At 38.8% G+C, this 13,796-nt stretch overlaps 1 protein-coding gene across 8 annotated transcripts in view; it reads left to right on the forward strand.

Moving 5' to 3' along the window:
* The window catches only part of RPS6KC1 (ribosomal protein S6 kinase C1), a 248,245-nt gene that overhangs the window by 211,910 nt on the left and 22,539 nt on the right, over positions 1-13,796 (forward strand). For 6 of the 8 annotated variants that reach the window (XM_032137687.2, XM_032137688.2, XM_058430374.1 and 3 more), the window contains one exon: positions 3,205-13,214. The exons of 1 other annotated variant lie outside the window; for it this stretch is intronic. In XM_032137687.2, the coding sequence (XP_031993578.1) occupies positions 3,205-3,315 (111 nt within the window). In that variant the 3' untranslated portion in view covers positions 3,316-13,214. Of the gene's footprint in view, positions 1-3,204; positions 13,215-13,796 lie in introns of those variants that run through there. One more of the 8 variants, XR_009210686.1, reaches the window with a different exon arrangement.

Consider the following 13,796-nt stretch of genomic DNA (forward strand, 5'->3'; position numbering starts at 1 on the left):
CATACCAACAGTAACCACAAAAGAGCTGGAGTGGCAATATTAAATATCAGACAAAATGGATATTAAGATAGATTTACTAGGGTCTGACACATGTTTCATAATGATAGTACAGGGGTAGCTGTAACAGTTACAAATGTATATGCACTAATAATGACCTCAAAATATAGACAACAAAACTGAACTGAATTGAAAGGAAAAATAGACAATTTAGTAATAGTAAGTGGAGGCTCAATACCCCATTCTCCATGATTTATAGAAAACTAACAAGGACATTGAAGACTCGAACAAACTGTAACTGACATGTATAGAACACTTCACCCAGTGACTGCAGAACACACATTCTTATCAAGTACACACAAAACAATCTCCAAGATAGATCACATGCTAGGCCATAAAACAAGTTTTAGCATTTAAAGGAATTGAATTCATACACTGTATTCTGAATTACATTGTACACTGATTATAATAACCGTAACAATCAAAGTAGAAATCAACAAGAGGAGGAGATCTGCTAAATCCATAAATATTTGAAAATTAAACAGTATACTTCTAAGTTATGTATGGGTCAGAAGAAGAAATATCAAGAAAAACTAAAAAAGGTTTTAAATGGAATGAAAAGGAAAACACAGTATATCAAAATGTATAGGATGGAGCTAAACCAAGTCTTGAGGGAAATTTATGGCTTTAAATGCCTATATCAGAAAAAAAAGGAAGGTTTCAAATCAGAATCTTAGCTTGCACTGTAAGAAACCATGAAACAAAGCTAGATGTGGTTGTGTGCTCCTGTAGTCCCAGCTGCTTGGGAGGCTGAGACGTGAGGATCACTTGAGTCCAGGAGTTCAAGACCAGCCTGGGAAACATAATGAGACCCTGTCTCTAAATTTCCAAAAGAAAGAAACTGTGAAAAGAAACTGTAAAAAACAAAGTAAATCCAAAGCAAGCAGAAGAAAGAAAGCAGAAATCAGTAAGATAGAAAACAGAAGAATAAGAGAAAAATAAAACCACAAGGTAGTTCTTTGCAAAAATTAGCAAAATTGGGAAACCTTTAGCTGGTTCCAAACTGTGCATAAAAAGGCAAAGGACCTATAATGTCTAAAACAATTTTACCAGAGAACAAAGTTGGAGGACTTACACTACCTGATTTTCACACTAACTGTAAAACCACGATAGTTTTAAGACCACAGTGTTTTTCTAACATGGCACTGGGAAATTGAATATGCATATGCTAAAAACAAAATGAACTTAGACCCTTCATACTGTTTGCAAAGGTTAATTCAAAATAGCTCATATGTTTGTATATAAGAGTTAAAGCCATAAAAATTGTAGAAGAAAACAAAGGAGAAAATCTTTGATGTTGAGTTAGGCAAAGAAGTATTAGATGTGATACCAAAAGCATGGTCCATAAAAGGAAAAATTGATACAGTAGATTTCCTTAAAATTAAAAACTTGCACATTCAAAAGTCACCATTAAGAAAATGAAGACAATAGAATGGGTGTGGTGGCTTTTATCTGCAATCCCAGCACTTTGGGAAGCCATGGTAGGAGGACCTCTTGAGCCCAGGAGTTTGAGACTAGCCTTGAGAACATAGCGAGACCCCACCTCTATGAATAACTAATAAAAATATAAAAATTTTAAAGAAGGAAAATGAAGACAAGTCATGGACTGGGAGAAAATATTTGCAAATCATGTATCTGATAAGGGACTTACATTCAGAATATATAAAGAACTCTTGTAATTAAGTAAGACAGACAATTCAGTTTTAAAATGGGCAGAAAGTTAGATATTTCACCAAGAAAGCTATTTGAATGGCTAACGAGCACATGAAAAGATGCTCAACATTATTAGTTGTTAGGGGATGTAAATTAAAACCATAACAAGATACTACTAATATCAAGAGAAGGGCTATTATCAAAATGACAGTACCAAGAGCTGAGGATGTAGAGAAACTGAAATCCTCATACATAAATGTTTGTGGGAATGTAAAATGGTACAACTACTTTAGAAAAGTTTGGCAATTTTATCAAAAGTTAAACATAAGCTCATTATGTGACCCAGCAATTCTGCTTCCAGGAATGTAATCAAGAAAAATGAAAATGTATGTCTACGCAAAGACATGTACATGAATGTTAATAGCAACATTATTCATTATAGCCCCAAACTGGAAAGTCTAAGTATCTAAAAACTAGTAAATGGATTAATGAAATGTGGACATCCAAACAATGGAATACTAAGAAAAAGGAACGGCCTGTTGATACCTGCTACAGTTGTGGATGAATCTCAGAAACATAATGATCAGTGAAAGGAGGCAGCAGCAAAAGACTACATATTTTATGATTTCACTTATATGAAATGTTCAGAAAGGGCCACTTTATAGAGACAAAAGGCAGGTCAGTGGTTGCCGAGGGCTGGGGATGGGGGTGGGGATTAACTGTAGATGGCATGAGGAAACTTTTCAGGTAATCAAAATGTTCTAAAACTGGATTGTGGTGCTAGTTGCACAACTCTTTAAATTTACTAAAAGTCATCAAATTGTACACTTATAAGGGATGAATTTTATGCTATATAAATTATCCTTCAGTAAAGTTGTTAACACAAAAGTTTGACATTATTAATTTTTTTTTTTTACTTATTTTACACATGATTCCTGTTTCTGAAGAAACCAAAACTTGTTTCATTCATTAGATTAAATTATTTCATTTGTGTCAAATGCCAAAGACTAGTGATTTTGGAATACTAATCAGCTTATTCACACTTTAGGTAAAGTTTAGTCTCAATACATACATAGTTCATTAGGGGTCGAAAGATTTACTGTGCTTCCCAAATTTTCTAATCATGAGGGAAGTAACTGGCTATCTCAGAATCTAGTGCAATATCTAATTAATGTCATGGTGTACTTTTGGGGTAGGAAATTGATAGGTATAACTATCCTATTATATTACATAAGGATGAGGGAAACAAAGTAAGTTACTCAAGGCCATGTTTCCCATCAGTTGAAAAGCCATAAACTCAGTTCAGGTGTCTCTCACACCCCACAGCTAGAGTGGTATTAGACATAGCTCCCTTTCAAGAAAAATGGTCACTTGGCTATTAATCAAGACTATTTGTTACCAGGTTGAATTTAGAAGTTGTTTCTTTTCAAATATTGGTTTTCCTTTGATTTACCAGTTGGATTCCTGTTACTCACTAAGTCCATCTTTTTTTAGCTCTTGCAGTTCAATCCTCTGGAACGACTTGGTGCTGGAGTTGCTGGTGTTGAAGATATCAAATCTCATCCATTTTTTACCCCTGTGGATTGGGCAGAACTGATGAGATGAACGTAATGCAGGGTTATCTTCACACATTCTGATCTTCTCTGTGACAGGCATCTCCAGCACTGAGGCACCTCTGCCTCACAGTTACTTATGGAGCACCAAAGCATTTGGATAAAGATCGTTATAGGAAATGGGGGGGGGGAATGGCTAAAAGAGAACAATTCGTTTACAATTATAAGATATTAGCTAATTGTGCCAGGGGCTGTTATATACATATCTTCAACCAAGGCGTGATCTGAATTTAATCCACATTTGGTGTTGCAGATGAGTTGTAAAGCCAACTGAAAGAGTCCCTTCAAGAAGTCCTTCTGATAGGAAGCTAGAAGTGTAGAATGAAGTTTTACTTGAAAGAAGGACCTTTACATGGCAGCTAAGAGTGCTTTTTGCTGACCAGGATTGGTTTATATGGTTAAATTAATATTTGCTTAATAATACACTAAAAGTACATGAACAATGTCATCAGTGCAACTTAAAAGTGAGAAAAAAGAATATACACACAATTTCTGACGGAAAACCTGTACCCTGATGCTGTATAATTAATGTATGTTGAATGTGGTCCCAGATTATTTCTGTAAGAAGACACTCCATGTTGTCAGCTTTGTACTCTTTGTTGATACTGCTTATTTAGAGAAGGATTCATATAAACACTCACTCTGTGTCTTCAATAGCATCTTTCTTTCCCCGTCTTTCCATTTTCTGCACCCTCTGCTTGTTCCCTCATATTCTGTTCTTCCAACTCCTGCTAACACACATGCAACAAAAAAGGGAAGGGAGTGCTTATTTCCCTTTGTGTAAGGACTAGGAAATCATGATGTCAAATAAACATGGTGAAACATTAGATCTCTTCTTCATTTAATAACCCTCCCCCCTTTTTTCCTTGAAGAAATGCCTCCATTCCTTTCCTTGCGAAATATTATCAGTTTCTACCATTGCTTCTCATGCTTGACTTTGTTTTACTTTTTGGCTTGGTATACTAAGAAGCAAAGGATCTCATCTAAATGGAATTGAATGGCAGTCCCAGTTTGTTACTTATGGTGATGAGATTTTCAGATTTGAACGAATCTATTTGACGTGATGTAGAAAGAATGTAAGTATTCACACATCTCCAAACATTTGTATTTGTTACTTCTTTTTGTTGCTAAGGTAGCTCCTGTAGTTATGCATTGTTGCAAAAATTTACAAATGTTTTAAAAGTGTTAACATCTGTTTTTTTTTAAACATTAGCCAAAGAAGAAGTCACTATTTCCAAGTTAGAAACCACCAGAAATAATTGAAATTTTCGATATGTTCTAATCTTCTTTGTATTTTTGAGATCTGTGTGAGAGCCCACCCCCACTCCAGGAGCTTCTGTACAGCTTCATCAGCCATCGACCAGGTCCTCTCATCAAATTAAATGGAACAGAAAATGCTCTAGTGAAACAAAGGAAATGTGCAAGCATTTTTCCTTTTTCTGTTATTCTATTTCCCTTTTTCCTTTTTGGCCCCCTTATAATCCAAACCCCAGCTGAAAGGCTGCAACAACACCAGGTTGGGGAGCAGGTCACCAGGATCATAGTTCAGTCAAGATGACATCACTCCCTGGAACTAGATTTCAACTCACTAGTCCCCTGGCCTCATAACAGGAACTTATGCAGGTGAGACACAAGAATGACTTCCTGTGTAGGACTAGTAGGAAATCTGCAAGTACTTAGAGCTGACAATTACAGAATTTCCTTCCAGAAGTGCCCTGTGACATGAAAGTAGGACTTCACAACTAAGGTGAAGATCCCTGCCCTACCACATGATTTGAGTCTCTTGGATTCAAAGGACATTAATGTCAACAGATGGTTGCCATGTCAGTCTGTTGACACAATTCCATTGCTTCAGTTTCTCCCCTTTTCTCTCTATATGTTTGGTTGGAGCTTGTGCCTAATGTAAATACATCATTCATAATTAGAATGGACATTAATTATTTTGGTAATAAACACAGGATAAATAGCTTTGGGGTGATGAACCAGAGTCTGTTTTTATTTTATGATGTGTACATATTTTAAGCTGTACTTCTGTGAATGGTACTGATTTTTGTGGTTGTTTTTTTTTATATTTTGTTTGTTTAAGCAGAAGAGTGGAATATGGGATCAAAATCATAAAAGAAGTTGCCAAGAGTGTTTCTCATTTGATTTTTTTATTGTAAAATATACATGACATAAAATTCACCATTTTAACCATTTTAAAATATACACTTCAGTAGTGGCATTAAGTACATTCACATTTTTATGCGACATCACCACTATCCATCTCCAGGACTTTTTCATCACCTCAAATGGAAACTCTGTACCCACTAAACAATAACTCTTCCCCATTCCACACTCCAGCTCCTAGCAACCACTATTCTACTTTCTGTCTCTATGAATTTGACTGTGACTATTCTAAGTACTTCATATAAGCAGAATCATACGATATTTGTTTTTTGTCCTGGCTTATTTCACTTAGCAAAAAGTTTTCAAGGTTCGTCCATGCTGTAGCATTTATCAGAATTTCCTCCCTTTTAAGGCTGAATAATATTCCATCATATGTATTACAACATTTTGTTTAGCCATTCATCTGTCAATAGACATTTGGATTGTTTCTACCTTTTGGCTGTTGTGAATAATGCCATTATGAATATTGATGTACAGATATTTGAGTCTGCTTTCTGTCATTCAATTTTGTATTTTATTTTTATGTAAAATTACCAATATCATTCACTATTATTCTACCATGATCTTTATAGAAGGGTTTTTCCAGATAGATTGCAAATGCCATTATGGTGCAGTACCACTTATCCTAAGATATAATATAAAAATCTGCTGTTTCTATGTCAAAGATGGATAAGTTAAGCTTCCCAAGAGTGAAAAGAATGTCATTTTAGCCATTTAACTACTACATGAAATAATACTATTTGAGACATGGACCTTTTCAACTTGTTATAATGACAACTTTTTTTTTTTATTTGACAAATAATAGTTACGTATATTTATGGGGTACAGTGTGATATTTCTATACCTGTATACATTGTAGAATGATCAAATCAGGCTAATTAACTTATCCATCACCTCAAATACTTATCATTTCTTTGTGGTGAGAACATTTAAAATCCACTCTTTTAGCTGTTTTGTAATATACAATATGTCGTTAACTGTAGTCACCATGCTATGCAGTAGATTGCCAGAACCTAGTCTTCCTGTCTAACTGAAACTTTTACCCTTTGACCAACGTCTCCCCTTACCTCATTCTCCCCTGGCCCCCAGCCTCTGGTAACCACCGTTTTACTTTCTACTTCTATTAACTGAACTGTTGATAATATATTTAAACCTGTCTTTTAAACAGCTGCAATACCTATTGTGTTTTGACCTTCATGCTTTTCCTGTCTTCACTTACTTCAAGGTCAGTGTGAACCAAGATTGACCTTTGCTTTCAAATGGTGCATGTACCGAAGAGCATAAAATGTATAGATAATACTCATGCTATAACTAGTAACACTATATTAGAGCTCCACACCTAGTATGCCTTGATTGAATTTACTTGCCCACAAGTTTGGAATCCAAATAACAAGAGGTCTGACTAGAGCCCAGAGATTCTGCCTCTCAAGGGCTCCTCAGAGCATATTTATCAGATTCACTTAGGGCTACTAAAGGCCTAAGCATAAAACTCATCATCTTTTTTCTTTAGAGGAGTTGATTTAAACTCTGGTATATCTAAATGGTCTGGGCAATGGAGCCTGGTATTTCAAGCTCACTCTTCGAGAATTGTGCAATAATGCAAAGTCTAGAGTGGTGTCCTGGTCATGTCTCTGTGACTAATTAGCCATGTAACCTTAATCAAATAACACTCTCCTGGACCTGTTCCCTTACCTATAGAATGAAAGGGTAGGTGAGTTCTAAGCTTTACAAGTATATGATGGATTTTCGGCTTTTCAGAGTGAGCTATTTTGATAAAACAACATTATAGGAAAGGCAAGGTTAATGAAAATCTTAAATTGGTACTTAACTGTTTTCTTATTGTTTTTCTAGTAATCCTAGATGCTTGGGTTGCTGCCGTACACCTGCTCAGTAGCATAGCCCTTGGTGGTTACATGGTTATAAAATTACAATTAAAATGAGATATTAAAAGGTTGTTTCTCATTCAGTTCTACACTGGAAAAGGAGAGTTGAAGGTCCAGATAGCAGTACATAGAGGTGAAAGTAGGTTAGGACCACACCTACATTTGCCTATTTCCTAGACCTTTCTCAGTACCTATGGTGGTATTTGTACACCTGTTGCCCTCATCTATCATATTTTGTGTGTTTATTTGACTCAGTCCTTTGGCAGGCATAATCAGAGTAAAAAATGGATACTTTCTGTTCCTATTTAGCGCAGAACATTAACCTCTACCAGTCTAGCTAATTTAGATTTTTGATTATTTTATGTCCACTAGGCTCATTTTAAGGATTTCATGTTAAGCCCTCATGTTGAAGGGTTACTGAATGGCAGAAGCTGTGAAGTCAGCTATTTCTAAATAAAGTTGTAAACAGAATAGCAGCAGGGAAATAGAAAGCAAAGTACTACAGGTTTTTGTGACTCAGCATCACTTACTCTCTCAAGGACACTAAATAGGAAACCGGAGAGCAAGCTTCCTTTTTGGTAAGATTTATGATCCTGGTGGTGATATGTAGTCAGATGGTTTGGCCTTGTATTTTTGGTCCCTATCACATGATTTGCCCCCTTGATCTAGCTGTCTCATCTCGGAGAAATGGAGGCAGAGAGAATTTGCGGCAGTGTAAGAGAGAAAGTAACCTGAGTAAGTTGGGCCAGGGAGATGCAGCAGAGCACATGGCAGGCATGTTGGCCCAGGTACCTGGAGCAATAGAGAGCCTTCTTTGTTGATCTGGATTTAAAGTCTAATTCTTTGTTCTTCCCCAAGGAAGGGTGAGGCAAAAACTGACACTATTTCTACTATCCCAGGAAAAGAGATGGCCAACCTGCCTTTTAGGAAAGAATTAATTGACATGCTTATCCTAAGTCAGTTCTATCTCCATCTCCTTGCTAAAGACAGCTGGTACAACTGGTAGTTAAGGCAGAGGCCATGAGTGTTTGCGAAGGGCTGTTGTGATTTCTTTTGGGCAGGAATGCCTCTTAATGTGGTAGGAAAGAATGACAAATGAGCCAGCTTTGGGGCACATTTAGAATTGCTGGCATCTTGCTTTTATAAATCTCAAATTGAAACACATCAAAAATTTCATATCAACTCTGTTGATCAAATTCTTCCTAAAGCTGGGTGCAGTGGCTCACGCCTGTAATCCTAGCACTTTGAGAGGCTGAGGCGGGTGAATTGATTGAGTCCAGGAGTTCGAGGCCAGCCTGGGCAACATGTAGAGACCCTGTCTCTACAAAAAATACAAAAATTAGCTTGGGCACGGTGGCGCGAACCGGTAGTCTCAGCTACTTGGGAGGCTGAGGTGGGAGAATTGCTTGAGCCCGGGAGATCAAGGCTGCAGTGAACCACGATCACACCACTGTACTCCATCCTGGGCAACAGACTGCGACACAGACTTAAAAAAAAAAAAAATCTTCCTAAAGTTTGGGTATTTGGTTAGGAATCCACAAGACAGATGTTTGATTAACCCCACCAAGAGGCAGATGTCAAAGGGGACTGTAGAAGAATTGGAGCCTGTTTCAGTGCCAATATAATGACTGAAGTGTGTTGTTGCCCTTATTATGTGGGATATACATATAAAATTGATCCAATGGAAAAGAAGAAGAAAAGGAGAGGTGATGTTTGCAAGACATTTAAGATAATTTGTAGAACACTTGAGTCTGTCAGGATTGTTATAGGAAGAAAATGTGTTAGATATTTGAAGGGTCTGTCTTTAGCAAAAGGATTCTAAATGACTAAGAAAACTTCTTTAAAATTGAACTCTTCCCCCAACCATATGCTTCTACTGCTCTCTCATTTCTTCTTTCTCTCTTCATCCCCCGCCCCCCCCCATTATGGGCTTCTCTGGTCTCTGAACAAAAGATACGGCACCTGCCTTCAAGGATCTTATAAAACACAGGGGAAAGAAAGAAGCATAAATAATAAGTAGGGCAGAATGTGGCAAGTGTTATAAAGTACAACTGGAGTATGGAGAGCATACAAAGGAGAGATCTGAGGAGCTGCAGGAAGCCTTCCTGTATAGGAGCAGGACCTTGAAGTGTAGATAGGATTTTTAAACATAAGATTTTTTTTCCCTTTTTTTTTATATTTTGTTTGGAGAGAAGGAAAGTTCTTGGGGGGACAAAAAGACTGGTGTATAAAGGCATGGCGATGGGAAAATGGAAAGCTGTGCGTATTCTGTTTTGGCTGGTTCGTAGATAACGTGAATTTAAAAGGTAGGTTGGGGCCAGGTTAAATGCCATGCTGAGACATTTGGACTTCATTCTCTAGGTTGTGGGGAACTAGTGAAGTTTCTTGGAGAGCTGGCATTATTGCAGCCTACAGTTAAGAGAGGTAATTTTAGGGTTAGAATGGGGAATAAATTGGAGAAAGAGAGATTAGAGGCAGGGAAAGCAGTTTGTAGTTATTGCAGAAATTCAGGCAAAAGATAAAGTCCGCAGTTAAGGTGGTAGAATATAAATGAGGGGGTACTTAATCATCCTCGTCTATTTCTCTCAAGTGTATAGAGGTAGAGTGTTCCTATCAAATAATTGCTTTCCCTTTTTCTTGAAGTCAGTTTATACTAGGAGATTATGGACTGTTGTTTGTAAAATCACCCCCAAGGAATCACCAGAGAGAGACAAACCAGGAAAGCTTATACACTTTTTCCCCCATTGGTTGATAATGATATTCACTATTCAGAGCTTAAAACCCCTGGGTCCCAACTCACTCTTTGATCATTTTGTGGCACTTTTTCCCACATTTTGCTTTAAATAGTTGGTTTGCTTTCTATTTGGATAGTGTTCTGATCTTTGCTCTTAGAAGACATTACATCCTGCCAGGTGACTTCTCTCTTTGTACCAGACCTCTGACATACATTTAGCTTAGCTCAGTGGTTCTCAAAAAGTGGTCCCCAATCTGGGTCAAGGGAATATGGATGATTTTTCCTCTTCTTGCAACTTTTCTTTAAATTTGAAATTATTTCCAAATAAAAGCTTTAGGAAAATGAAAAAAAAAAAAAAAAAGTGATCCCCAGATCATCAACATTAGGATTACCTGAGAATTAGTTAGAAATGCAAATTCTTGTCCTCATCCCAAACCTATTGAATTGGAACTCTGAGGGCTGCCACAGCAGTCTGTGTTTTAACAAGCCCTTTCAGATGATTCTGATGCTTGCTCAAGTTTGGGAACTACTGGCTTTGTTTGAATTCAGGTTATCGCCTCTGCCTTGCCTGATCATGGGCATTCTACCCTGTGGTATATGTTTTGAGTTTGAGGACATTTTCAGTGTTTATCATATTTCCTAGGAAGCTTGCCCAGGAGTCCTTGTGTCAGTAGGAAAGGGTGATAGGACAAGATAGATAATGAAGAGAAGGAGGAAGGGAAAAGACAAGGGGATCAGGCAGTTGGATAAAGAGAAAATCAGGGGGCAAAATGAAGAGCACTTGATGGGCAATGGTTAAGTTCCCCCAGAGATTCAGGCAGTCTGTCAGAGTTACTTGTAATCAAATAACTCACCCTTTATAGACAGCTTCTGTTATCCATTTCAGAAATAGATGGCATAAACATCAAATTATAGTTATAATTCCTTTGATGACTTGTATAGTGTTGGGTTTTCTGCTGCTTCTTAAGCAAAACCACAGTGGAAATTCAGTATTTAGTCCCTGTGTTGTTCAAAATCTGAATGCAAAGAATCAAAACCAAGTTTGGGAAAGATACCAGAATGTTCTCATTGGATTCTGACCTTGTAGCAGAGCTGCTCTGTGTTTTCTTTAAAACTGGGGAACTCAGCGGGGGATGGTTTCTGGGTAGGCTTGGTTTTACCTTTTAAAAATGGACTTCATAGTAGTAAAGTGAAATCAGATGTTTGCTGAAGGTTAAGTGTGTATGTGTGGGGTGAGGGGAATGTGGGTGATTATCTCTCACTTTAAATTATGGATCTTTTGTTTATAAAGGGCCAAGATTATTAGATGAGATTTTTAATAAAGTATATTTTGACCTCTCAATGGACACCTTTAAAATGTTTAGATAATCTTGCGTCTTTAACAGGTGGGATTTCAGAGTCAGCAGTTGCTTCATCTGTCCCTAAGCTGTGCCTGAACTCAGCCATAATAATAATGTGCTGTTCTTTTTTTAAAGCAACACTATTGCCAAAATCACCATTTGATAGAACAGGCTTTGCACTGCTTTTTTCCAGTGGTGGGCAGGGATTCCCACTAAATATCCTTCCCCTCCCCTCCCGACCCACACACACACTGATTATGACCAGAGGCACACTCAAGTGTTTCTGGTTAGGAAATGTAGTATCTGGTGAACAGAGAGAGGCCAGTTTGGCCCTAGGAGAAGCAACCCTCCAGCTGGTAAATGACCTTAAGGGGCTATTTCCCCCATCTCCAGACTGCAGAGGCCCGGGTGCTTTTCACCATATAGTCTGTCTCTTATTCTGACTTGCGCATATACCTGTCTTTCAAGTGTAAGGCTCTGAGTAACTCTTCATAAACATGATGTGGGGGAAGGGGGACACTGGATAGAATTTGCTATTTTGAGAACATGCTTTTTATTGTCATATCTTCCTTCAAACCCTAAACTGGGGTTCAGCCCACCCTTTCTGGGCCATGCCTCCTCCTAATGTGATTAGGGCAGGGCCTGAAGCCTCTGTCAGGCAGGTACTTCCTTACCAGCAGAAGTCACAGCAACGCACAGGGCTGCCTTTTGCCTGCACCCCATTCCTGTGATCAGAACACCCCTGATAATACCTTTCCTGATTATAGACTGTGATCTGCATCTCGCCCTTGCCATTTAGTTGGCCTTGCTGGCATTGATAAATCTTGGCACCCAGAGAGCAGGGAGCGACAGCCATCCTGATGTGGCCACTCTCTGTCCCTCTGCTGCAGATTTAAGCTATATCCCGTAGCTTATCTCCACTGTGGGCTATCATGGTTTGAGGGAAAGGAGGGGAGAGCAGTTGCTGCCTGCTGCAGCTGTCTCCTTTTGAATCAACCACCCCCACTCCCCAGGTGCCAAAACAACTCGCTGGGTTTAGAATGCTCCCGTCTCTACCTCTCCCGCCCATTGCAGCATTGGTAGCAGCTTTCCAACGAGTCTTTTGTTGTGGAAGCTCTAAATCCATGGTAGGGAAATTACCAAGAGACTCTTCCACAGTCTGCCCCCCCTCCCCTTGCTCCGTCTCTTTCTTTCCTTCCTTTGTCTCCTTCCGTAGCTAGGGTCAGAATCCCTAGCCAGACTGAGAACATGGTTGCTATTCCAGGACCCAGATGCCAATATGTGGCAGCATCTGGCTTATTGGCAAGCATTGCCGGCAGTTGTGCTGGCTGCTCCTAGGCCTGTCATGTGGCTGAGCCTGCTGATGGGGGCCCTGTCACAAAACAGAGTTTCTTTGAGAATATGGTTTCAACCAAGGAGCCCACCAGAAAACAGTGAGCTGCGCCGAGAGGACATGAATTATTGGGCAGGGTGACTGCGGACTATAGCTTTGATGCTGATCCTGGACCTGTTTTGCAAAAATTTCTGTTTCATGTTGTGGAGACGGCTCCTTGTGTAACCTTACCTTCTTGTGCTGTTAGTGTTTCAGGTGCCTTAAGGCATGGAACTCCTTGAAAGAGAAACACAAATCACTAAAAATGTTGAGATAAAATCCTGCTCCTCAGAGGCACCTGCTTGGCACAGGGAGCGCATGATAACAGCTTGCTTTAGAAAGGTGACATTTCTGCTGAAGGCTGAATAATAAAAAATGCATTTTAAAAACTCAGCTCTTCCGTGTCTTCTGATGGTTGACTTTTGGAGTGAAGGCCATTTCTTGCATGTGAAGGGTCTTTCTGAGGCTAGCCTCTCTAGCCCTCAAGCGTGGCCATATTAACTCTTGTCATCATTGATGAGGCTCTGGAGCTTTTAAAATTAGCACATAATAAGGCTTTAAATACTTTTTTCAAGGTGCAAACACTGAATGCTCTGAAATGTGTCAAACACTGTCCAAGGCATGGAGGGGTAGAGACAGAGATGAAGAACACAGGGTTTCTACCTTCGAGGATGCAGGTTATTGGTGACCAGATCACATATGCTTTCATTATTTGATTTCTATACAACCTGTACAATTAGGGCAAATGATACGCTCTGTGTTTTACAAATGGAGAAACTAAGGTCCTAGGAAGTTGTCTTGTTCCAGTTGGCATGGCCAGCTAATAAGACCTCTGATTGGAAACTAGCTGGTTGTAGTTCTGCTTCACTAAGTGGATGTACATTGAATTCTTGGTATAAATTCCTAAGGGCAGGAACTGTGTCTAACTCTCTGCAGCTCTGCTCACAACTAACAACCTCTACTCGCTCCGTACAT

The sequence above is a fragment of the Hylobates moloch genome, unplaced genomic scaffold (assembly GCF_009828535.3).
Source record: "Hylobates moloch isolate HMO894 unplaced genomic scaffold, HMol_V3 SCAFFOLD_18, whole genome shotgun sequence".
NCBI lineage: Eukaryota > Metazoa > Chordata > Mammalia > Primates > Hylobatidae > Hylobates > Hylobates moloch.